Source organism: Equus caballus, chromosome 16 (assembly GCF_041296265.1).
Source record: "Equus caballus isolate H_3958 breed thoroughbred chromosome 16, TB-T2T, whole genome shotgun sequence".
In the NCBI taxonomy this organism is placed as follows: Eukaryota; Metazoa; Chordata; class Mammalia; order Perissodactyla; family Equidae; genus Equus; species Equus caballus.
In genome coordinates, this window is record NC_091699.1 from 43,062,414 (window position 1) to 43,089,735 (window position 27,322).

The 27,322-nt window shown below is 40.3% G+C and overlaps 1 protein-coding gene across 31 annotated transcripts in view; it reads left to right on the forward strand.

The window, feature by feature from the left end:
• ERC2 (ELKS/RAB6-interacting/CAST family member 2) overlaps positions 1-27,322 on the forward strand; it is a 904,450-nt gene that overhangs the window by 22,933 nt on the left and 854,195 nt on the right. For all 31 annotated transcript variants that reach the window (XR_011426862.1, XR_002800567.2, XR_011426853.1 and 28 more), the window contains exon 2: positions 7,854-8,650. Coding sequence is in view for 16 of the 31 variants with exons in the window: in XM_070237383.1 (XP_070093484.1) it covers positions 7,994-8,650 (657 nt within the window). In the remaining 15 variants the exon portion in view is untranslated. The remainder of the gene's footprint in view (positions 1-7,853; positions 8,651-27,322) is intronic.

Below are 27,322 nucleotides of genomic sequence, written 5' to 3' on the forward strand. Positions count from 1 at the left end.
ACATTATTATATGTCAGTTTCTCTATAGACTGCATCATACTCACCATCAATAGTCTAGTTTTTATCTGTCACCATACATATGGTACCCACTTCTCCCTCCCCTCCGCTGCCTTCCTCTCTGGTAACCACTAATCTGTTCTCCTTATACATGTGTTTGTTTATCTTCCACATATGAGTGAAATCATACGGTGTTTGTCTTTCTCTGTCTGGCTTATTTCACTTAGCATAATACCCTCAAGGTCCATCCATGTTGTTGCAAATGGCATAATTTTGTCTTTTTTATGGCTGAGTAGTATTCCATTCCACATCTTCTTTATCCATTCATCTGTTGATGGGCGCTTGGGTTGCTTCCATGTCTTGGGTATTGTGAATAATGCTGCAATTATTTTCCTTGAATTGTTGATTTCAAGTTCTTTAGATAAATACCCAGTAGTGGGATAGCTGGATCATATGGTATTTCTATTTTTAAGCTTTTGAGAAATCTCCATCTTGTTTTCCATAGTGTCTGCACCAGTTTGCATTCCCACCAGCAGCGTATGAGGGTTCCCTTTTCTCCACTTCCTCTCTAACATTTGTTATTTTTTTGTCTTTAAAACAGTAAGATCTTAACTGCTTCCTTATTTCTTATAATGCATTTATAGGTGGATGGAAAAGCTTAGAAATGGTTTTCTTAAAGTCAGTAATGAGAAATAGAAGACATTATTGTATTATTGATTGCTGAATAAAGTTGATCTTTTTGCTCTTTCTCAGGGATTCATTTTATAGAACTTAAAAAAAAAATCAGGATAGACGAGAATTAGGAGATGACAACCAAAAAAAGCGTGAGTGTCAAAACAAGCACCCAAAAATATATCAGGAGACTTAAACACAGCTGGGGGTGGTGGGGGGAGGGTTGTGAATGACTCAGTAGAACAAGTAGGAATCATGAGACTTAGGAGGACGTGACAGCCACGGGAACTCGCCTTTGGTTTACCTTATCAACTGGGCCTTTACCTACCTCATCTGTGAAATCGACATCACTCAATGTGCTGTAGCTTTGAGGGCGAATTTGTTCTGGGAAACCATCCCTGCTCTTTGTAAACTTGATGGAAGAGACTAATTCCCAAATAAAGTGTTGGGCTTATGTTGCTAATTAAAATTTACTGTTAAGAAGCAGATGTATAGTGGTGGAGAAATTATTCTGTTACCATTTCAGTGTTCTCTGAAGTTCCTATTTGCTTTGATAAGTTCTGTGGAATTGTACATAATACCTCTTGCCTGCAGTGATCTTGGAGTAAGCAACATCAACCTATTTCCTCACTTCTCAGATACACAGACTGCTGATGACTGACTTGTGTTCCTTTTGACACTCTGGCTTCTTTACTGAGTTGAAAAATAAATACAGAATTATATTTATTTCTTGACCTAGTAGGGTCAAAACTCCAACCACTTATTATTTTGATCTTCTGTATTTCCCTCTTGGAGGTCAAGTCTGATTCTTCTGGGTCAATTTTGTGTCCCTGCCCGTAAAGGAGTGCCTTGTTCCTGTAACCATCTTCCCCTCAAACTGTTAGATCTGAGATGAAAACAGCTGAGAAAGTCTGTTTTCATGGGTGAACTTCGCATAGGTAGAGCTGTGTCTGTCTTGACCACTGCTTTGTCCTCAGCATTCAGCACTGGGAATTAAGCTAATGCTTAAAAAAATTTATTACATGAATAAATCTGAATTTTCAGTGAAACATTTTCAGGTATTCTGAAAGGAAATGGGTTCTCTTGCCCAATAAATTTGGGAGAAGCTAATTTATATACTCAGTTTTGGAATAGTCACAATACACATTGATGTCCTAAAGTCTCTGATACATCTTGATGTAAAATCAAAACCCTGTTAGCCTTGTTTATCTGAACAGTTGCCAAACTGTTGAAGAAGCATTGGCCTAAAGCAGAGCTGGTGTAGCACAATGTTGGTACTTAATAAATACTTGTTAACGTGTATTTACTGAATATGCAGGGCTGTGATCCGAAATTGGGTAATTCAGGGGTTTTTAGTAGCCTCAGGAGAAGATGATGGCTTTCAGGATATGTTGAGAGTAAAGAGTAGAGGCTCTGGAGGGAAAATAGCCAAGGGTAAGGGTGTGAGAGTAAATTGTTTCAACATTTCTGGGGCCAGGGGGGCGGGCAGATTTTAATAGTTGGTATCAAGAGCATTTAAATTTCCGTCGTATAATTCTACTTCTGGAACTTTATCCCAGGGAAGTAATAAGAGATGTATACAAAGCTTTATCAATCAGAATATTAATTATGATATTTCCATTTTAAAAAGAAATAACTTGTGTTCCATACTAGGTAATTGGTTGAATAAATGACTAGGTAACCATTCAATGAAACATGGACTATTTCAGTTCTTTTTCTCTGTAACAACGACAACCCAAAACCCCAAACTCAGGAGACTTTAAACAATAATTTATTATTTCCCATCACTCTGTGGGTTGATAGTGTGGGCTGTCACTCATGCAGCTGATCTCAGATGGCAGCTGGGCTGGGATAGAAGGTCCAAGATGGCTTATCTTACCAGTCTGGTTATCTTGGTGCTGGCTGTTGGCTGGGATACTTTGGTTCTCCTTCTCATGGCCTCTCTCTCCATGTGGTGTCTCATCTTCCAGGGTCTTTCTGTATGGCTTCTCTTTCCAATAGAGTAGCTTGGACCTACATCTCTGGGTTTTAAGAGAACAAAAACAGAAGCTGCCATGCCTCATTAGGGCTGGGCCCAGAGCTGGAGCAGTGTCACTTCTGCATCTTCTGGTCAAAGCTGTCAGAAGGCCAGCCCAGATCCAAGTAGAAAGGATGTAAATCCATTTCTTGATGGAAGGGGAGACAAATGTGTACAGAAAGGGAAGGAATTTTGGTGGCCATCTTTGGAGACTCATGCTGGCCATTAAAAATCATACTGTATAGAAATATTTTATGGCATTAATGTTAAGTGGAGAAAGGAGGTGATGTTAAGAATAAAGCCACTGAAAAAAAAGGAGAGTACAGGACTTTATATAGAATATAATACTAATTTTGTCTAAAATAAATACATATAAAATTATGCGTATACACACACACACTTAAAAGGAATTGGAAACAACAGCATCAGCTTGTTAACAGGTTGTCCATGGGTGGTAGAATTGAGAGTGTTTTCATTTTCTTCTATACACATATCTGTATTTTTAAAATTTTCTACAATCATCTATTAGTTGTTTTAACAATTAAGAAAACTGATCATTTATTAGGCCAATTAGAAAGTCTTGACAAATTTCAAAGATTAGAAGACATATGTGTTATATTCTATGATCTCAGTGCCATAAAATTAGAACTATAAAGTTTTAACCAAAAACTTCTATTCACCTTGAGATTAAAGTATATATTTTTTAATAATTCCTTCAAAATAAAAATAGCAAGCTATTTACAAATGATAAGAGTTCTATACATACAATCTTAAAGTATGCAACCAATGTGTATAGTCTTACATGCATTCATCTGATAATATGATTGAAGATAAATGAATATTTAATACAAAAAGGCAAAATTAACTAAACGCAAAAGAAGTACAAATTATTGTTAAGGATAACGAGATACTGATAAAATGGGAAGACAGAATGGAGTAGAATATACCAATAAAACCAAGAGCTATATAGTTAAAACACTAAAAAAAAATAGACAAACACTTTTCATTTTGTCGTTGAGAAAAACAGAAAAGTACAAGCAGCATTAGGAATATATGGGGATGAAACTGGAGGTTTTAGAAAAATTTTAAGGAAAAGTTGTACAAAGCAATATCAGTGCTGACAATTTAGCTGGAATGGACTGTTTCTGAAGAAACATTTTTATTATTACTGACACAAAATAGGTGACAAACCTGAGTAGATCAGTAAACATAGTAAAAAATGAAAAGATAACCAACAACTAAGCCCATTCAGTTGTATGGATGTGTTCTACCAAACATTTCAGGAATAGAGAAGTCTCATGTGATGCGAACTGTTCTAGAACAGACCAAAAAATGGAAAGCTTCTCAGTCCATTCTGTGACACTAGCATAAAACTGATACTAAACCTAGAAAAGGAGAACCAAAGGGCCATTGTCAGCATGTATTGCTCTTTAAATCTGGAAACATTATTTCAAACAAATTAATATGTTTATGTGTGTCTTTGTTATGTGTATGTTGCATGTATGTGGGTTTCCAAAAGGAACAAATCCACTTTTTGTTTGTTGGTTGTTGCAATTCTCCCAAGCCTTGGGCAGCTGGGCTGGTAAAATCACTGGAGATTAAATCTGTGTGGCTGTGAATTTTATTGCATTTGGATTAGGATCTCCAACCCTGCTGCAGACCTAAGAAATGTCTGCCTTCAGACACCAGAGAAGACAGGGAGAACAAATTAGATGTCATCACTTCTTTTAGGAAGAGAATTCTCTTAAGTAGTGGCCCAACTAGGACCTAGATTCCTAGATTCTAAGCACAGCAAATATAACAAATTTGTTTAACTGTTGGAATTGTAGAAGGAAAAGAAAAGTATTTTATTAAGTTAATAGCAATAAACACCTACATTAAGAAAAAAGAAAAATCTCAAGTAAACAACCTAACTTTACATCTCAAGGAACTAGGAAAAGAAGAACAAACTAAGCCAAAAGTTAGTAGAAGGCAAAAAGTAACAAAGATCAAAGCAGAAATAAATGAAATATAGACTAAAAAGATAATAGAGGGGGCCGGCCCAGTGGCATAGTGATTAAGTTCGCATGTTCTGCTTCTTGGCAGCCCGGGGTTCTCTGGTTCGGATCCTGGGTACGGATGTGGCACTGCTTGGCAAAGCCATGCTGTGGTAGGCGTCCCACATATAAACTAGAGGAAGATGGACATGGATGTTAGCTCAGGGCCAGTCTTCCTCAGCAAAAAGAGGAGGATTGGCAGCAGTTAGCTCAGGGCTAATCTTCCTCAAAAAAAAAAAAAGGATAATAGAAAAATCTTTATTATAGAAAATTTAGAACATGCAAATAAACAAAGGGAAGAAAATGAAAGCCACTTGGAATCCCACTGCTATTAACATTTTGATCTGTGTTGTTCTGATCTTCTCTGTAAGTTAGTGTGTATCTATGTATGTGAGTTTTACAAAAGTGTAAGTAAACCATGAAAACGTTTTGTAGTTTCTCCCCTCTCCCCACTACTAGTATGTCATGAACATGTTTCTATCTCATTAAATATTCATGTACCTGTAAAGATCACATTATTTCACTGTCTGTCTTCTTCATCATTTATGTAACTGAATTCATTTATGTTGGAAATAGGAAATTTTTTTTTGTGGAACAGGTTATTCATGCAAAAATCTTAGATACAAAATTATTTTTGTATATTTTTAAGTAAGACAAATTAAGCTCTGAGCAACATAATCATTTGAAACTAAGTTCCTTAGGGACAGGTGTATAATTCTTTGTAGGGACTTTTTAGGGAAAGGGAAGCCTTTATGGAAAATATTCCTCCATACTATATATGAAGACTCTTTAGGGTATAAATGACAGATCCCCCAACTAGAATTGAATGTAGCCAAAAAGGAAACTTATGGGCAAGGTATCAGTTATCTGTTGCCCTAGTAATGCTGCAAAACAACCAGCCACAGAGCATCAGTGACATACTAAGAAGGATTTATTTAGTCCACAAGTGTATGGGGCTTATTGAATCTCAGCTGGACTTGCTCATGCATCTGTGGTCAGCTGCTGGTTGGCTAGGCAGCTCTGCTAATCTTGGCTGGGCCTGCTCAAATGCCTTGGGGTGAGTTGGCTATTGGCTTGGACACCTTGACTGTATTTTATGTTTTTCATCTTCCAGCAGGCTAGACTGGGCATGTTCTAATTGTCATGCAGAGGAAAACACACAAGGGAGTATACACACAAGTGTTATTTTAGGCCTTGGCTTACTTCACATTTGCTATCACCTTATTGGCCAAAGCAAGTCACATGACTGAATCCAGAGTGGGATTGGGAGGGCACTGCCAAGGAAACATATACAAGAAGAGGTAAAGAATTGGGACCATTAATGCAATCAGTCTACCTGGTATATGTAACTAAAATAGCATGGGGATAGATGTAGCTTTAGTGACTGTTGGATCCAAGTAACGTCACCTGGTTTGAAGTTTGGCTCTGCTTTCCTGTGTATTAGCTTCATTCTCAGGGAAGCCCTTTCCATATGGTGGTACTCAGAAGCTCCATGTTGAAAGCAAGTAATTCTAGCTGAAAAAGCTTATCTAGCCCAATTGTTCCAACTAAAGTCATAGTATGGAGGCTTTTTGGACCAGTATGGGTCACATGCTCATCCCTAAACCAGCTGTCATGTCTGGGAGCTGGAATATGATGATTGGCCAGGCCTAGGTCATTTTGTCACCCCTGGCACCCTCTAGGATGGAGCAAAGGAGTCAGCCTTACCTAAACTTAATGAACTGTGTGTAGAGTTGGGAGCAATTTCTCTAAGGAAAATAGAATATTACCAGAAAGTGGGGTGGGAGGGGCAGAAAATGAATAAGTGATATTACCCATGTTTTATCAGTTGGGGAAAGGAAGCTCATAACAGTTAAATAATTTGCCTAAGGTCACTCAGCTAGTCAGTATTAGAGTGGAGAGTTGAACCTCGGTTTGCCCTTTTTCACAATCTATGGTCTTAGTGTCTAAAAGCAGAAAAAAGGGAATGTATACTAAACTAAGAGGAAGAGCAGGAAGCCATGATGAACCCTACTGAGGCCATTTGAGTCCTAACACTGAAGGAATAATCACCACCCTGCAGCCCTGGCTACATAAAAGCTGCACCAAGGTACTTGAGTAGCCATGACAGGGAGCTTCTACTACTTTTCTCTAGGGGTTATGGGACCAGGAGCTCTAACATGGTGTACTGTTCCCCTGTGCCATTTCTGTATAGATGTGGAGTGGTTAGTATGAATATTTAGGTCAACCAAAATGGGAAAGAAGTCCCAAAACGCCAGTCTGAAAGATGTGTGTGAAAGGGGAAAGAGACAGGACTGTCATTTTCTCTAGTGATAGCATTTAGGATCCGGCTGTATGTATAGGAGTTTCATTGGTTGAGTCACTTCTTTTTCTTCTAGCTCTGAGATGACCAATAGATTCCAACTCATGTGTCAGTGCTAGTTGATTGGTGATAAACCATCTAGACGGTTGTGTTGAGAGGAGTTCTGAACTTAGTGGAAAAGAGGACTGTGTTGGATTACTGATGTCTGTAATGGGTACAGGAGGGGGAGGTTACTAATCAGCAGGCTTGATTATTATTTGACATCCTAGGAAGCAGCAGCTTCTTAGAGTCACTGTCAAGTCACTTGTGTTTGGGGGTCATGCCCCTAGGATGGTGTATTTTATAGTTAAGCTCTCTCTGATGAGGAATTCTATGGTGAATTTTCTGGAGGTCCCAACTGTCACTTAGCACAAACCGAAATGCAAAGCTTCATTTTCCTAAGGAAAAAAGAGCTACTTTTTTGCTCTGAGAATTTTTCACTTTGCTTGGGAACAGGGTGGGGGGAATTTACAAGATGTTCACATGTAGTAAGTAAAGTTTAGAGTCACTTTTCTTCTTAAATGAACATGGGTGTGACTATCTATCCATCTATTTATCTGTCTTTATCTATCTATCTACTTATCTGTCTATCTATCTACATCTATCTATCTACCTATCTGTTTATCTATATCTATCTATCTGTCTATCTATCTATCTATCTATATTGTTCATCTATCATTATCATCATCAACCTATCATCTATCTACCTATATATTTTAAAGACTATAATGCAGCTATAGTCCAGGTTCTAAAGAAGTTTATTTTAATTATGTTTTTTCTTATTTTTCAGATCTCTGATTGGTCTCATTTTCTGGTACAGACTGTGAAAAGAATGCGGTGAAAATTCTGGCCAACGGTGGAAATACCAGCTTAATCCCCAACTTAGCATAGCATTCTTTCTCTTCAGTAGCACCTCGTAATAGAAGAAAAATGTATGGAAGTGCAAGAACAATCACCAATCTGGAAGGTAGCCCTTCCAGATCTCCTCGTTTGCCAAGATCTCCTCGTTTGGGCCACCGAAGAACGAGTAGTGGGGGAGGTGGAGGAACAGGCAAGACTCTGTCCATGGAGAATATCCAGTCCCTAAATGCAGCTTATGCTACGTCTGGACCCATGTATCTGAGTGATCATGAAGGAGTGGCTTCTACAACTTACCCAAAGGGCACTATGACTCTGGGAAGGGCCACAAATCGAGCTGTATATGGAGGTCGAGTCACAGCCATGGGGAGTAGTCCCAATATTGCTTCTGCTGGACTTTCCCACACAGATGTCCTTTCATACACAGATCAACATGGTGGTCTGACCAGTTCATCCCATCATCACCACCACCAGGTTCCCTCCATGTTGAGGCAGGTAAGGGATAGCACAATGTTAGACCTTCAAGCCCAGCTCAAGGAACTTCAGAGAGAGAATGACCTCCTCCGGAAAGAGCTAGACATCAAGGACAGCAAGTTGGGATCTTCCATGAACAGTATCAAGACTTTCTGGAGTCCTGAGCTCAAAAAGGAAAGAGTCTTGAGGAAAGAAGAGGCAGCCCGGATGTCTGTCCTCAAGGAGCAGATGAGGGTTTCTCATGAAGAAAATCAGGTAGGTTATGACTCATCTCAGTGTTTTTCAGCCTTGGCTTCTCACTGAGTGGTTGATGCTTTGCAGATGGTACCACGACCTATGCAGAAGAAAATTTGGCATCATCAAGAAAGCTATGGCTTAGTGTGTGTTCGACTTAGAGACTACAAGAGGGCATAGGAAATATGAGGTTACAGCTTGTGCTCTCCTTACTTTCCTATAACCTTTTCACACTGTTTCAGAAGAGGGACATCACACCTCATTATCTAACTTTTGTATTTGGTTAATTTTATTCTCTTTTTCAGCAGTCGCAACAGCAGCTCAGCTGTACTTCCCTCTGAATAGAAGAGGAAAATGTTAATTTTTGCAAGAGTAGACACTTTAACAGCAACATTTACAGGGCCACATTTGACTGGTGGATTGATTTTTTTCTTTTTTTTGAAGCAACAGCAGCATTATTTTCTTCTAGAATGAGTAGAGTTCTCTAAATAGCAAACTGAACAATATTAAATGGGATTGGGTGGAAGGGGTTTTATATCATGTTAGAGAAACACGATAAATTTTAACCTGGTCTTTCTGCCTTTATCCATTCAATATCAATCAAGCATCCACTATGTACAAGCCACCTTCTTATTCTTCTTTGATCCATCTTCCATGTCATAGCAAGATTAGTTTCCTGAGTGTCTACCTGCAGTTATGCTGTTCCCCTGCTTTAAAGCCCTCAATAATTACTCATCGCCTCTAGAATGAAGTCTACCTCTTTGCCTGACTTACAGCACCTTCTACGGGAAGGCCTGAGCCAGCCTTTCCAGCCTTGTGTCATACCACCTCCCTCCACATCTCCTGTGCTCCCTGCCACTTTATAATTCCTGCACAGACTCAGGGTTTCCCACCTCCAATCCTTTGCTTTTTCTGTTCCCTTTCACTAGCGGCTTCTCAGCACCCTCTCTCCCTACCTCTTCCCTTTCAGTCCCAGCCGCTCTCCATTTTCAAATCCTACCTATTCTGTGAGGCTCATTTTTATGCTGCTGTTTTCATAAGGGCTTTGGAGTCAGGCGTGCCTGGGTTTAAACCCCAGCTTCACCTCTTATTAGCAGTGAGGTAAGTGCTAAGAGATGGGGAGGAGAGGATGCTGTGCCATTTGGCTGAAAAAAAATTGCCAGATATCATTTAACTTTCTGTAGAAATTTGAGATAATTCTAACTTGGCTAAACCTAGTGATTCTCTGATAAATGGTCTTGATGTTGGCCTCATGAAGCTCTCTCTGCCTCTCTTGGGGTTATCTGCTGACCTTCCTATCTGTTTCCCTGGCTACCACCCCTTTGGAGTCCAAGCACCAGTAGGAGCATTTCTGATCTGAATGAGAAACTGCTCTTCGTTCTCCTTCTGTGTGTGGAGAGCAATCGCTTTATCCCTTTGATTATCTGACAGAGCCTTTGCTGATTTTCAGATGTGGAAATGTGATTTTTAGTTGGAACAGAAAGCTTTGTTCTTTGTTCCTAAGTCAAATTAGTGCTTTTCACTATCATTTCTGCTTTTTTCTGACTTTGCTGGTTCACGAAGTCCTTGTTGAACCTGTTACTGCTATGTGCACTTCCCCAGTTCTGTACTGATTTTCTCCTTTTTCAGTTGTTTGGAAAATGGCTAAAGCAGTTTAGGAATGACGCAAGTAGTGACAAGAAGGCCATTCTTTAAACTGTCAGCTCCAAGATTACTTTTATTTTATGCTTCTATCACTAAATTTTTTCTGAGTACACACCCCCAATTATACATCTATATTTATTTAAAAATTACACCATTTGCTACTGTGCTACATTCACAAAGAGTTAAATACGGGAGAGGGCCGGCCTGGTGGCAGCAGCTGTTAAGTTCACAAGTTCTGCTTCTTGGCGGCCCAGGGTTCACTGGTTCGGATCTTGGTTGTGGATATGGCACCACTTGGCAAGCCATGCTGTGGTAGGCGTCCAACATATAAAGCAGAGGAAGATGGGCATGGATGTTAGCTCAGGGCCAGTCTTCCTCGGCAAAAAGAGGAGGATTGGTGGCAGATGTTAGCTCAGGGCTAATCTTCCTCAAAAAAAAAAAAAAAAAGAATTAAATATGGGAGAGACAAAGTAAAATAAATAATATATTGAGGTAAATTTTAATGACAAACAAAACCTTTTTACTCTTGGTAAAAACAATTTAAACCCTTTGACTGTTTCGTAAGGGTTAGTTCAGTTTAAACTAGATAATATCTATAATTCCGCTTAACTGTCCCATGTTGCCTTAAGCCAGGAGCAAATAAATACTCAAGGGTGCTCCTGTTACCCCTTCCTTGTTCTGGAACCTACTGTGATCACAGGCTACCTTGGGTACTGGGGGTGACATATGACCCAATGAAAGCCTAGTATTAATCTATATATTAACTATAAGTAAAATGTCATTATTTTCTTTTTTAGGTTAAAAATATAAAAGGAGGAAGAAGCATGGAGACTTTGAAAAGTCAATTTATTTGCAATGTGAGATAGTATTACAAAGTAAAATTATAAAGATTGACAAAAAGCAAGTTATTTTCAAAAAATTGAAGCACCCCTCCCTCCACCCTTGGAAGTATGTCAGGATCCCTTTTAGGGGTGAGCGCCTGTTGGTTGGGATAAGGTAGATCCTGCTGCAGTAATCAACAAACTTTAAATTTCAGTGGCTTAACACAGCAGAGATTTGTTTCTTGTTCACCTGAATTATGAAGTAGGTCAAGCGACTCTCCAGGGCAGCTCTCCTCCAGGCAGTGACTCAGGATCTGGGCTTTCTGCATTTTGGCACGTGGCTTCAAGAGCTGCTACTGCAGAGGAAGAGAGTGCCTGTAGATGGCACATTGGCTGCTCAGTTCCTTGGTCTGGAAGTGATACGAGCACCAGGGTGCGGGAAGTGTAGTCCTCTCTTCTTTCCAGGAAGGAGGGGAAAGTCAGATATGAGGGAGCACTAGAAATTTCCACCAGTGGGGTTTTTATGTTTCTCAAAAAGTGGAGCTAGATGAAATAAAGTTTGGGGAACAATCCAGACTTCTACTGTGGCTGGTGTTTCTATTATTACTGCTACTGCTACCAGTAGACATCTGTTGTGGGCTGGCTGTGTGCGAGGCATTGTGCTTAGAGCTTCGTGTACATTATCTTATCTAGTGTTTGCATCAGTCATCTGAGGTAGGTGCTAGACTTTTTCTCATTTTGCAGATGAAAAATAAATGTAGAGAGAATAAGTAGCTTGCCCAAGTTCACACAGCTGGTGAGTGACAGAGCTGGGCTTTAAGGCTTTGGTCTATCTCACGCCAACATCTAAGATCTTAACTTTATGTTCACTGCCTCCTTGTAGGATAACTGAGCTGTGAACAGAATCTTAGTATAACAGGAAGATTGTACTTCATATATGTTGGATAAAAAAGTGACTAGTTTTGATAGAATGATTAAGAATGTGATTTAGTTTAATCAGGATTTTCCTTCTTAATTAGGAATTTATTTTTTTCCCCAGGAATGGGTTTTGTGCTGCTTAGGGTTTCTACCATTTCTTATAATGTACTATAATTTCTTTTTAGAGGAAAAATTATGGAAACCTTTTCTGTATAGAAGAAAAGAATATAAAAGAGATAAGGGACACTTGACTGTGGTTTCTTATCCACAACAACTACTGCATCTAGAATATAGTTCTACCAGGGGGTATGTGGAAAATTAGAATTTCACTAACCTAAATTCGGATGATCTAAAATAATTTGAATTATACTATGTGAATAGATATGGGAAGCAGGTCCATTATAGGGTGGAGGTGAGAAAGCTCAAGTGCTCTCATATATGAAATTGATAGTTCTGTGAATTTCATGCTCACTAGCACAGATCTTTCACCCTTATGTGCTGTGTTATAGTGGGCTCTCACTCATCAATTCCTTTGCAGTATATTTTGAAGTCCTAGTGGTTCTGTCCCAGGGAGCTAAACCCAACTCCAGATCTAAGGGAGGATGTTGAACACCCTCCCTGTGTTACAGGAAGTGCAGGACTCTTTGGAACCTTGGAGCCAATGGGTAAGTGGTTGTGCCCAAATTTCTCGTGTGCAAAAGGTAGATACTCAGGTTCCTGGATGGATAGTCCACCCCACATCTCCCAACTCCCACCCTCCATGTTCTCTCCAAGGCTCTACTTTTCAGCCACACAGATCTGCATGAATATAAAGAAATTTGAGACTGCTAAGAGTTACTGTACTGACATTTGGAATCATTGACTTGTTTGTGTAAACTGGAGTGCATGGACGCAAAGTTATCCTTATGATACCACTTGTACTTTTTGCTTCATGATGTACTTTTTTGAAGGTGGTAGAGTATGATGGACACCTAAATCTTTGGAATGGCATGACCTATACCATGCTCTCAATGGACATCTGCAGTACTGATTTGGGGAGAGGTGAGGAGAAAAGATTTAGAATGGATGTTTGGCTACCACTTGAGGGAGCCCCCTTATTAGTTTTAATGGCCTGTGGGGTTGGGGTGGATGTTGGGGGAGGGAGAATGCAGCTACAGGGAAGTAAGGTGACCCAATTGTCTCTAAAAGTTTATATGGTTGTCTTTTTTCTACAGCTCCATTCACCTACGTGATGGAGATCAGAGAGAGAAAACATGGTAGAGAATACATTTTTAGAAAGTTCATAATGACTTATGTCTTTCAGTGTGGTGCATGTAAGTTAGTGACTTTTCATATTCCTGGATATTTTTTGCAATTATTAACTTTCTAGTTTTTAGTGGATTATTTTTTTCCAAATTAGGTGACATAAAGCAATTTTTGCACATTTTTCTCAGTTGTGTGTGGCTAGCGAAAGATCTGCATGAATATAAATAGCATCACACACTGGGAGATTGTACTAAATCTAATATTTACCCATCTTGTGTGTGTGCAGAAGTGGGACAAGGTCATTGGGAAATGTAACCTAAGAAGTGTAAGTAAACCTGTCTGGAGAATGTTATGGCTTTTAAGCAATATGTGATCATTTCTATTTCTGGCTTAACACAATAGGAAATAATCTACTCTAAATCAATATTAATATGGGTTTTTGATGAATTTTTGAGCTAGTTTCAACATATGATTTATTGATTCTCATTTTGAGCCTGTAACTTGAAAAGGTCGAGATGGATCACATTTCCATGTTTCTTTTATTATTATTTTTTCTTTTATTTGTATAACTGCAGGGCCATTTCAACAGGGGTCATTCAACTTTTTTCTAAAATGTTCATTTCATTGTGAGTGTCCAGATGTGGAGAGTTGTACCAATTAGAAGTGGGTGATAGAACTAATTCTGTCTCCTGTTGAGAAGATGATGAGGCAGCTGCATTGTGAAGGGTTGTTGCCAACAGTTCAATGCAGCTGCAATCACCTTGAATACTGAGTGTTTGTGAAGTCAAGGGCTGCAGCCCTGGAGTGTTGGGTCCATCAGGTTTGTGAGTGGGACTTAAATCTATTCACTACTCAGATAGGCCTGGATAAGACAAATGACTTCTTTCAGGCTCCATTCCTTCTACTACCCTAAGTCTAAGATCCATGGATCCCTTCAAGCCAGTTTTCCAATGTGTATTCAGGGAAATGACACTTTCCACAGGGGATTATCTGGTCAAATAAACTTGAGACACAACATACTAGATACACCTATCCTAGAAATTCATAATGCGTATGTTATGGGTTGAATTGTGCCCCCCCCAAAGATATGTTTGAGTCTTAACCCCCAATATCTCAGAATGTGACTGTGTTTGGAGACAGGGTTTTTACAGAGGTAAGCAAGATAAAATGAGGTCATTAGAGTGGGCCCTAATCCAACATGACTGGTGTCCTTAGTAAAAGGGGAAATTTGGACAGAGACATAGACATGCACAGAGGAAAGACCATGTGAAGAGATGGTGAAGATGGCCATCTACGAGCCAAGGAGAGAGGCCTGGAACAGATCCTTCCCTCACAGACTTCAGAAGGAAGCAACCCTGCCAACACCTTGATCTCAAACTTCTATCCTACAGAATTGTGAGACAATAAATTTTTGTTGTTTAAACCACCCAGTTTGTGATACTTTGTTATGGCGGCCATAGCAAACTAATACAACACATTAGTATGTGAAATGCTCTATCTCTTGCAGTTAAAAAATATTTATTAAATTTGCATAATCCAGCAATTTCCCAAACTTACTTGACTATGAAACTTTATCTTAAACTGAGCAACTATGTATTAGGCAGCTATTGCTGCAGTAATACTGTGTAACAAGCCATCCCCAAACTTAGTGGCTTAAAAAGACAAGTATTTACCTCTCCCTCACATATCTGCAAGTTGGCTGCAACTTAGTTAGGTTCTAGGCTGAAAGTTGGGTTAGGTGTGTTCCACATTTCTCCACATTCTTCTTGGAACGGAAGCTCTTCAGGGCTTTGTCTGCTCTTGGTGGATCACAGATACCAAATGTGTCCACCACACCACACAAACACATTTAAAGCCTCTGTTTCCATCATGTTCACTAATGCTCTATTCCCTAAAGCATGTTACATGGTCAAGCCCAAAGTTAGTAGGGTCAGGGAAATCTACTCTCTGCCAAAGCAGAGGGAGTAGAGTGAATATGTATATATTCTAAAACAATCCCATCTGTTATAAACTATAAATATTCCTAGAACTAAGGGTATAAAGGCCATACTTTGGGCAAGGCTGCTTCAGGAGCAGCTCTGGAAGCAAGACATTAAAGTTTCAGACCTGTGAAGGTGGATGAGCACCTTCATTGTGGTCAAAGGTTCCTTCAGTGGCTGGGCCTTCTAGAGTGTCCTAATGATGCCTGGTTAATGGCTCAACTTCAGGCTCCTTCTCTTTTTATTTATTTATTTATTCATTTATTTAAAATAGCCCTCTTTTTTTTTTTTAAGATTTAATTTTTTCCTTTTTCTCCCCAAAGTCCCCTGGTACATAGTTGTATATTCTTCATTGTGGGTCCTTCTAGTTGTGGCATGTGGGACACTGCTTCAGCATGGTTTGATAAGCAGTGCCATGTCTGCGCCCAGGATTCGAACCAACAAAACAATGGGCCGCCTGCAGCGGAGTGTGCGAACTTAACCACTCAGCCATGGGGCCAGCCCCTTCAGGGTCCTTCTCTTCCACAAGTATCTGGCCAATGAAACCCAAGTGGAAATCTGGGAGATTCTGGGAAAGCTTTTAATTTCCTGATAAAAGCAATAAATGTCACCAGCAATGCTCCTTCCCCTTTCTTCCTGTCTTGAGCGTTGATCTGTTGCCTGGAGCTATGTCAGCCATATAGTAACCATGAAAGAAAGGCCAATATAGGCACAGAGACATATGTCCTGCCATCTCTGAGCAGTTGTCTAGCACCAGCAATGGCCTTCCTCCAGACTTCTAGTCATGTGAGGAAATAAACCCTTGGGTGTTTAAGTCACTGTTGGTTGCGTATTCTATTACTTGCAGCTGAATCCTTCCTAACAGATAAAACATAGAAAATGGTTAATTGATTACAATCATTCGTAATAATTACCAGTCATGATAACCATAAAAATAGGAGCATTTCAGTGAGGTGAAATGAGATCTTAAAGGACTTTACACATTATAATGAAGAAACCTATTTACTAATTGAATTGGGCAATACTTCAAAGTAGTGACACAAATGCTACTCAACTCTGTAAGCAAAAAACGGGGAATTTATTAGTTCCTGTAATGAAATTGCAGAAAGGCTCATGTGTGGAGCTTGGAGTTGACTGGATCCAGGGCCTCAAACTGTAGCAGGACTCTGTCTTTCCTCATTGCTTCATCTCTGCTTCTTGATATCTGCCTCTATCTATGTGTAAACCTCATTTTTCTTTCATGTGGTGGGCAGTCTTGACTGTCAGTACCCCAGGGTCACAACTGAAGGGTTAAGATGCCCTTATGTCTTCACTTCCCATTTGGAAAATTTGTGGAAGGACCCTGGTCCTGCCTTGGTTATCTCCTGCCTCCAGGACTTGGTGAGAGTATGTGGCAGGGGGGCGGGGGACAGGTATGTATGTGAGAAGGGGTTATTGTGACTGGTGACCTATTAGAACTGCAGGCATTGGGAGAGGAACAGTTCTCTAAAGGAACTGAGATGAAGGGTGACGGGATGCTCCAGGACAAAAACAGATGTCCCCTGCACTGACTCGAGTTGTCCTTGATCACTCTCTTTCTCCAAATGTTTTAAGGGCTTATAAGTCATATCAAGAGACCTGAGAAATTAAGAAGTCAATCATATGTCATATCTGTGTATAAGTTTTTTCATTTTAGCTCTGAGTTGAAGTGTGAGTGTCTGTGTGTGTTTTCCCCAATGTTACACGGGCACATGGATTTAGAACTGGATAATATAAACTGGTTTAGTGCCACGACCTAACTTGGGATGCTGAATCTTAGAAGGAGAAAAAAAGAAAAGTCTATCTTCCTCATCTTGAAATAGTCTTCCTCAGTTCTTCAGAGAACTGTAGCTTTTGTCTGCCTTTCCAAAAACGTGGAAAAACTTTGGTCCACACTTGGGCAATAACCTACTCAGACTGAAACTACAGTTTTAAATGCCTTTCATGGGTAGGTGAAAACTTCCTTTGGTTCTGAAGATAGATGAGATGGCATGGGGCCAACAGTTGATTTCTTTGTTTGCTATAATGTAGGAGAATGATTTGAAGTGAACTATACATCTTTGTCACAGATGTCAGCTGGTTTTTGCTTCAGTAATCTCTTGCAGTCAGCCCTAGGATCAGCCATGTGCGCTGCATTAGTAGCCTTACAGATTTTTTATTCTCAGGTTTTCTTATGAAAGACTTGGCTAATGGGAGGAAAATAAACATTCTTGTGTGCTGGACCTTGGGAGAGCTAAATGACTTCCATCTTCCATTTACTCTTTGGATCACTTTATTTTGGCGATGTGATAGCAACGGCACACAATCAACCAAAGAAAACATTTTGAAATATTTCAGTGAATGGGTTATTTTAGTCTCACTTGTGCCAAAGTCACTTATTGAAACCAAGCTTCAGGAGGGGAAAGCAGAGGGAGCGGTCACCCTTAAAACATTCACTGCCCAATAAAATTCCCTATAGACAACATCCTCAGAGGATTTTAAGAAGCAAGCCTATGTTGACAGGAGAAAAAGTAACAGTGATTTTATCGGCCAAAGCAGATGGGGTGGGTTCTGAACCTGGCCTCTTCTGGCCAGAGTGCAATTTCAGTTTCTATAATTAGTTGCAGGTGGAGCTCTTTTGTTGTTGTTTTGGAGTCTGCTGACATCTTTGTGTAAATTCCCACCACCCCCAGTTGGCATTTGGACTCAATAAGTGGTTCAGCTTTGCAGGAATATAGAAAATTGTAAATCTATTTTACACGCACACATAGATAAAGTTGCTCTAAAGGTCAGATTCTGAAAGCTGTGGAAAGCATTTTCAAAAGTTTGGGAAGTAGGTTTTAGGCAGAGGGTGGGCAAGCAGCCAAGAGCTAGGGCAGCCTGACAAACAGAATCCTGGCACGTGCAATTTCTTCTCTGTTTCTCTGTGAAGCCACCATTTGATAGTATCTTAGAAGTGATATGCAGCCATTTTGTTTTTTCAGTAGGAACATTCTGGAGAGAAGGAAAGACTGAGGCAGCTAGTTCCCATCTTATAATCCTGTGCCTGGGCTTGTACTGTCTGGTTTGACTATATATGTCGATCAAGTTAACTTAGTGGCTCTCATCTGTGAGCACTTTTGCCTCCCAGGGGATATTTGGCAATATCTGGAGACATTTTTGGTTGTTGCAGCTGGGTGCGGTATGCTACTGGCATCTACTGGGTAGAAACCAGGGCTGCTGCTAAACATCCTACAGTGAATAGGACAGCTCCCCACATTATCTGGCCAAGAATATCAATAGGTATAAGGTTGAGAAAACCTGGGTTAATTGGACGATTACTATATCTTGACTTTTCTTTACACTTTGCACTCAGTTCTTTCACTTTGTGATGATCAAAGTGTATGTATTTATGTAAAAATAATATAAAAGGTAAAACCTGATGCATCATTGTGTGGGAAAGAATTGTGAATGATATCTCTTTTTTCAAAATCTTGACCTGGGCTAGTAACCATGAGTCCTGAAATATTTTGAATTCTTTTAGAAGGAGACATTTGGTAAATAGAGATCAATCTTATAAGGACATGGGCAAGCCTTTAAGGAAATGAAACCTATTTGTTAAACTGTCATTTATTTATATTTTCACTAACTTTTTTGGTGTTTTTTGTCCATGTCTCACATTGATCTTGCAAGGGAGGGAGAATAAGCATTTTTGAGCTCCTACTACGTACCAGTTACTAGTAACCAGTTACTAGTTACTTTCCATGTGTATGAGCTCAACAGTCCTGCAAGACCTGTGGCATCTCCATTTTATAGATGAGAAACAAGGCACAGAGAGATTAAGTGGCCTGCCTGAGGTCTCACCATTAAGTAGAGCTGGGATTTGAATCTCAGATATGCTTAGCTCCAAAATTGTTTTCTTTCTACTGTCTTGAAGGGGAAAACAACAGATTTGCTTGAAAACCAGGGAATTTTGTGCTGAAATGGAAGCCCTGATAGATAGAGTGGAAGCAGCAGTGTCCTGCCTGACAGTGTCTTTAAGATGCTGTCAAAGGGGTATACAGAAAGGATGGAATGCAAGAATGAGGAAGGGAGTGCATTGTTGGGAGCAACAGAGGAGAGAGGGCAAGCAGGAAGGAACAAATGCATTCTTGTCAAGTAAATGAGCATAAGAGAATGCCAAAGGAACACTCCTATCCTGGAAACCCATCCAGAAGGATAGGAGGAAGTAACTCCAGAACTGGCTGGAAAATAAAACCACAGCAGAGGAATGAGAGAGATTCTCTCTTAGGATGCTCATTAAAGGCTTGGCATGTCCTTTCAGGTGGTAATGACTTTGACAAATTCACTAGAAGCAGAACTTCAGGGATGGGGAAGCTCTTTATTATGGATTATTGGACTCCCATGAGGATGGTCTCATTAATCCAGTTACACTTCTACGTGAACTCGCCTCCATTTACAGGAACTTCAGGGTACATGGACAGCCTCCTGGCCTGGGAGTCGCTCAACTGGCACCTCTCAGCTTCCTCTTCAGGTGGTTTGTGACCCTGGGATGGTCACACCTGTTCAGGATTTGTCTTTTGGATTGTTCCAAGTCTTGTGTCTCAAAGTCAGATCTTCCCCTCTTGGATCCCAGCATTCCTGATCTTCACCTCTCCCAGAAACTTTTCCCTATGAAACCTCTTCTTTGTCCTCTTTGAGAATCCAGCTTATTTATTTACTAATTCATTCAGTCACTTCTTGTTTAAGGGAGAATATAGTTGTAGGTAGCAGAAACCCATTTAAATATGTTGAAGGAAAAAAAAGAGAGACTTATTAGAAACATATAAGAGTTCCTTCCAGACCCCAAGGGTAGGTAGGGAAGGCAGGTGTCTGGGGGGCTGGAATCAAGTTGGTTAGAAAATGATCAGGAATAAGGACATAGTCAGTTTCTCACTCTCTCTCTTATTTTCTCTCTTGATATGTGTTTTATATTCTACTTATGAAAGACTGGCCACTCAAGGAAAGAATATGTGTCTTCTACATTCAGGTGCTCAATAGAGACTCCCTAGAGTTGCTCTGTTTCAATTTCTAATTCAGAGAACCAAGAATCTGATTGGCCAGCTTGCATCCAGAGTCTGTTCTAGGTCCAGTTAGCTGTGGCCAAGGGAGTCATGAGATCCACGCCTCCTCAGCAGAGCTATAGTGGGTCTCTCTGAGAAAGGAGCATGATGGGGAGTTTCTCTAACAAGTGAGCATGTGGGTAAGGGGATAAGGAGGAACGAATAGCCTTGCTGGGAAATATGTTTGTGTGACACATAATTGGGAGCTTGCTTTATTTCAGTTATTAGGAAGACCAATATTAATGAAAGAAAGTTACTTACTGTCACCTCTGTCTGTAACCAGTTATTTCAATAGTAACTTCAGTAGACTTCTAGAATCTCTCTCCTTTTTTCCCCTAAAGATTGGCACCTGAGCTAAGAACTGTTGCCAATCTTTTTTTTCCTTCTCCCCAAAGCCCTCCAGTATATAGTTGTATATTCTAGTTGTGAGTGCCTCTGATTGTGCAATGTGGGACGCCACCTCATTGTGGCCTAACGAGCAGTGCTATGTCTGTGCCCACGATCCGAACTGGTGAAACCCCGGGCCGCTGAAGTGGAGCGTGCGAACTTAACCACTTGGCCACTGGGCCAGCCCCCTGGAATCTCTTGACATTCACACCCACCTCATCAATCTTTACCTCTGATTGTGCTCACTGGAGAAATTCTGGAAGTGGTATTGACTGACACCAGGGATCGATTTATGCTGTCTTAACTTAGTGGACCCACATAGCTCCTTTATATTATGTTAGATTGCATCCTCTATGGAACTTTAAAAAATTCTCCCCCTTTTGTAAACTCCCTTAGTCTCATTGTAGGCTTGGATTTCCAAAGTGGATAGGGTTATGGTGCTAGTTAGGATTTGCAACTTTTAGAACTAGGTTTGTTTCTGACATATCTGTGTAAAATATTATAAAAGTTCCCAAAGAATCCTGAAACCAGTAGAAATAAGTGAATATATGAAATGGAAAGTTGGACAGTGCACATGATGACTAAATTTAGAAATTGCTCAAATTTAGAAATGTAGCAAATAAATAAGATTTGCCCTTTCAAATTTTTAAAACTTCTGTCTGTGGTTTTTAACTTTGGGGAGTCATGTACTCTTTGAGAAGCCAGTGAAAACTGTAATTTTCCCTAGAAAAATGTGCATAACCTGAATTGTACACAACGTTTCACTTCCTTATCCCTGCTCTGAACCCCAAGGGCATCTAAGAATATTTAGGTAAAACCTCTGTCTAGATATTGCCATTTAATATTAAATATTGCACGTGTATTAGGAGTAAGTAGTTTTTAGTATTAGTAGTTAATGAAATGAATGAGCTCTTGGTAATGTGAGACATGTATTTAACTCCCTGCTATTCAATTTGTGCGGAAAAGGGGGACATGTGCCAAGATTTTGGTGATAGTTAAAAGAGTGTTTACACTGGTAGGGTGGAAACTTATAGATGCAGTGTACCACATTCACTAAACATATTCAGGTGCAATATACTACAGGTGGTAGATTTTAGTCTGCCCTCAGGAATAAGTTATTTTGAGAGTTTGCATAGTGTTGGGTGTCATAGTAAAGTACATGTTTAAATATTTCATTAAGGACTTTTAGTTCATTATATTTGTCTTGGGGTACCAAAATTCCCAGTTCACCTCTGATAATTCTATTTCACTTCTTTGTAATTGCAAGTAGTATCTAACATTGCAAATTAAATTATGCTGTAGGCATTTATGATAGAGCAAGGAACAAAAGATTTTGGGAGTTATCAAGTAAGGGTTAATTGGGTGCCTACTGTGTTCTTATTTATATTCTAAGGGCTGAAGAAGACTCTAGAGAAATGTAAGACACCCTTTCTGGTCCCCTTACCGTCTCATGAAAACTATTACAGACCCCCCCCCCCCCCCCCGCCTTTTTGTTCTATGTAGAACGTGAATAAGGAACACAGCAGTGAAAGACCTTGTTTTTGATGGAAAGTTGACTCTACCTCGGAACTTTACTTGAGCGTGAGGTTTGAGCATGAGTAAACATCCAAATAATAGATGATGATATAACCATGAGGGAAGCCGGCCTGAGGACAAGCTTCTTGCCCAATTTATTGAACTTTCCGAGAAGAGCCCTTGATGTGAGCATTCTCTCTCTTCTGTAGAAGCCTAGTCAGAGTCCAGGAGAGTGGGCACAGCATCCTCCCAATCCCCAGCCAGGGTAGGGCTTCTAGAAGGAGTTGGGGAAGGGGAGCTGGGGAGGGTCTGGCTCCTGCCTTTCTTAGGCAAGCATGTGAGTCTGTGAATCATTTTCCCATTTAGCACACCCACCTGACTACAATATGTTCCCTTGATAAGAATAAAAATGATCAGTATAGCTCGTCAAGCACTTCCTACGTGTAGCCTAAATGAAATAATGATATTTCAAACACTGAAGGGCTCACATATGGTATCTCATTTAATCCACATGATGACCCTGTGAAGTAGGTATTGTTAGTAATATCACTGTTTTATATGAGAGCAAGGCAAGGCTAGAGGGGAGATCACTTGTTCAGTGTTACAGTTAGCAAGTGGCACAACTGGGGTTGATCCCAGGCAGACTAACTCCAAAGTTGGTCTCCAAAGTCAAGGCTGACTGTAGTATGGAGTTGCCAGTCCTGTGTATACAAGATGATCTTAGGACAGGCATGGACTCTGCATTAAACAACTTGGAAATCCATGTGGAGAAAATCATTGCCTTTCCAAATCTCATTTAGGACTTCTGATTAACTTCAATGAGAAAGTCTCAACTTGGTGACAGTCTTGATCACCTCCTTCACACCTATTAGGTGTTTCCTAGCTTTACTGTAGGATGTGTAGTGACATCCCTACATAATGCTTATATTGTAATTCCGGCAGCCCTAGTTTTCCCTTTTTCATCCGATATGCTGGCCATTCAGAGTCTCTGCGAGCAGATCGGCAACATGGCATTAGTGGGACCTGCTTTCTTGGTTCTTGCTTGATTGTCTTTGACAATGAGTGAGAACGCCAGCTTGGGAGATGGATTGCCTGGGTTCCATTTCTGGCTGTGGGACTTCAGGCAACTTACTTCATGTCTCTGAACCTATTTTCTTACTTGTAAAGTAGGTGTAATAATAGTATCTGCTTTATGGGTAAATTTACCCTATAGTAGGGATAAATTTAACAGGCTTTAAATTTAATTAGATTAAATGAGTGAGTTCGTGTAAAAGTATTTAGCACCATGCCAATATGAGTAAACATCCAAATAATTGATGATAACCATGAGGGAAACCAGTCTGAGGACAGAGGCAACACATGAGGGAGTAGAGAGCTGGGAGAATGGCAGAAAAATGGAACCAGAGCCATAGCTGAAGATTGTCCCACCTCTGCATTTTTTACAATTTGTATAAGCCAATTTGAGGTGAGGTTTTGTTACTAATAGCCCAATGCGTCTTGACTAATGAATATTCAGGTCTCTCTGTTTAGAAGCTTTGTGGTTACAAAAATGAGGAAGTCCCATCTCCTGCCATGAGAATCTAGTCTAGCAGGGAAAATGCTGTACCTGTAAAGACCTGCAGAAGAAAGACCCATGAAAAAGGGGAAAGAAGTTTTACCCAAAATCAAAAGATGTAATTAAAATGCTTTAGGAGCCCAGAGAAGGAAGAGATGAGGGAAGACTTCATATAGGGAAGGTGGTATTGGAGACAGTTTCTGAGAATGGACTAGCATTCAAAAGTGTGGAAGGTAGGAGCAGGGGCGGGTGGTGGAGAGTCCAGGTTCTCAATGGAGGGAATGTCTAAAAGAAAGTAGATGCCTGGAGACTTATTTCAGAAAGCATAGGGAGGAAGCCAGGGCAAAATTAGTGGTCCATATATTGCACTTATGTTTAAAGAGTAGAAAGAGAAACTGGCCCAAGGTGGTGCCTTTTCTTAGAGGCCATTTTTTTGGTTTGGTTTGGTTTTCCCCCGAATCAAGATAAGTTAGTATGGTGCTTAATATTATAGGGAGGCACATGCTGGGACAAACTATATTTTGCTTCTGTGCTTTTTCCTATGTGTTCCTGGCTCTATGAACTCCTCTGGGACTGCCATGGTACAACAGAAGGATGAGTTTAAAAGCTCCTCTGTCAATATGCTGATGGTCAAAAGGGAAAGGTGATTATGGACCCAACAGAAGCTCTGGGTCCGTTGAGTTGAGAACAGCCTAGGTTCCTTTGGCTTAATTTTTTGATGTGTCTTTTCTGTTATTAATGTGTGTGCATGCTGGGGTTGGGGAGGGGGGAGAAATGTCTCCAAAACGTCATTGTTTGATACACAAGCATTGTAATATGCCAAGGAAGTGCCATGTTACAATCTTGGGACCAGTTTTTCCTTATTGTCCCGTTGTCCTTTCTCCTTTACAAAGTGAGTGGAATTAGAATATCCTGCTCTTGAAACAAGTTCAGATGAGCTTCTTAGGGGTGGCTAGGAGAGATTTCTTGACCAAGGTTATTGACTCCCTTAGCTGAATTCAAGCCAGTTCGTGTTGATTTGCAGATGACTGTCCTGGAGAATTTGGGCCATAGCCAGACTGAATGGCTGAAATGGATAAATTCAACAAATATGGAACTTTCACCATGTGCTGGGCTAAGTACCGAGAGTATAGTAATAGACAAAAATTCCTGCCTGTGTGGAGCTTCCATTCTATTGGGAGAAACAAAAGGAGTCGAAGGATTTAGGCTTAAGCCACTGGGGAAGATTCAAGGTCGGGGGAGATCAGGAGTTTGGTTCTTTGATCATGTTCTGTTCTGAAACCTCATTCATCTAAGTGGTGATACTGAGTAGGGATGTGGGGTTGGTGGAATTGGTTTTCTCTTGCCTCTCATGGGTACCACTCTGGAGATGGTCAGAGAATATTGGGCTGCAGTGGGCTGGAAGTGGTAGTGCTGATTTCTATACTCTTCCTGCAAGGAGTTTAGCTTCGAAGAGTGGTGACTGGAGGAGATGCAGAGTTTGGGGACTCTCCCTCCACCAATGTGTGACATACTTTACCATTTTTTTAACTTGTAAGGGATGGGATGGTAGAGAGAGGAGTTCTTGGTGGAACAAAGTCTGAAAGAGGAGTGAGAAGATGAGATCAGCCTTGGGGAGGGAGTGAGGTTTCTCTTCCTCAAACCCAGGGACGAGGTGGTCAGAAAGGTCGATAACGAGACTTTAGTAGGTGTGGAATCAAAGAAGTAACTTTTAAACTAAGGAGACTACTTGGTTTAGCAAAAAGAGAAAGTCCCAGACTAGAAATTAATTTAGATTTGACTTTGATGCCAAATAGAATGTGATGTTGGCCAAATCACCTTCTCTCCCTGGGCCTCAGTTTCCCCTGCTGCCTCACTGTACTGAATAAAATTGTCTCATAAGCTCTGTTGGCTGAAACACACTACAACTCTAAGCTACTCAAAAATCTACAAGGAAATTAAGAGTGCCCTGGTGAAAAAGACAGTGCTGTTTATGACCCATGAGTGTGATTTGATGGGGGCGTGGGGCTAAGACAAGGCAGGTATGGTTGAAGGAGGCAAAGGTAGATGTGTGAACGGTCCAGCTTGATGTGTTAGTGGTTTATTCAGGTGCTGCTGACGGGGTGATTTGCTTGCTGTGGGATGACACAGTGAGTCCATTACTCTGCTTGGTGAAGACTTGGTGAAGGAGCCATCAGCGTTTCCCAGGAGAAATTTTAATTTCTAAAAGTAAAGGCTAATTTCACTTTTTCTGTTGATGGCATTTCTCAGCTATACTAACTACCTACCTGGTAGAAACACTGCAGAAATATACCCCATGCTCCCAAGAGTGTAGAGGGGGAAAGAGGTTGTTCTTAAATAATCCGAGAAGACATTTTACCTGTGGATTACAAAGCTACAGTGTTTCTTTAGTCATGGCTTTCCTAGTGAAAGATGCTCTGGCTTAAATAGGATTTCTGCGTTTGCTTTACTTTTAGCTTTCAGACTATGTGATCTAGTCCCTATTCAAAATCAATTGCAAATACAATTATTTTAGGAAGTAAAATGATAGTTATGGATTGAATATTGTGTCTCAGTTTTTTCTAAAGGTATTTTGTAAATTTTGGAATTATATTTGCTTTCTCCCTTAGTTCCTTAAAAAATATCTGACTGTCCATCCATCCATCCATCCACTTATTAAAATAATATTCCCTGAATATAGCAGTTGTTTAGTAAATAGCTATTGAATAAAACGCACAAGTATCTACAGAGCCAACGTCTTGGGCTTTGTGAAGCCAGGAGGGCTGAATCTAATTCTTGCTCTGCCAAAAAGTTGGCTGCGTGACCTTGGGAATTAGTTGCCAACATTGAAAAATAGGGCGACTTAATGTAAAAACCTGGATTTCTGAATTTTCTTAACACTGGGAAGATCTGGTAGCCTTGGACCCAGTGAGCTGAAGCTAAGCAGTTGTTGCTTGCCTTAGGGGGGATGTTGTTTCTCTGGGCTGCTCCAGTCCACCCCTTGGTTGACAGATGTACATTCTTAGTTTAAAGGTGAAATGAAGCACATTTTGTGGAGGGAGGGGGAATTGGAGGAAGGTGGTCAAAAGGTACAAACTTCTAGTTATAAGATAAATACTAGGGATGTAATGTATAACATGGTGACTATAGTTGACACTGCTGTATGGTATATAGGAAAGTTTTCAAGAGAGTAGATCTTAACAATTCTCATCATAAGGAGAAATTGTTTTTTCTTTTCTTTTTATTATATCTATATGAGATGATGGATGTTAACTAAACCTATTGTGATAACCACTTCACAATATATGTAAAGCAAACCACCAGGCTGTACACCTTAAACTTCAAAAAAAGGGAACATTTTCAAATTCAAGATGTTAGTAAAATATGAGCATCTTTTGGTCTCAGAGTCTTGGGTGAAAATCCTGACTCTACTTGTGGGAGAGGGTGGTGGTGTCCTCTTAATAATTCTCTTGGCCGCAAGGAATGTAGGAGCCACCCACATGGGACTGGAAAATGGGAAAGAACCTCCTTGTGGATATTTGGAGGAGGAGAAATGGGTACAGTGTATCAGG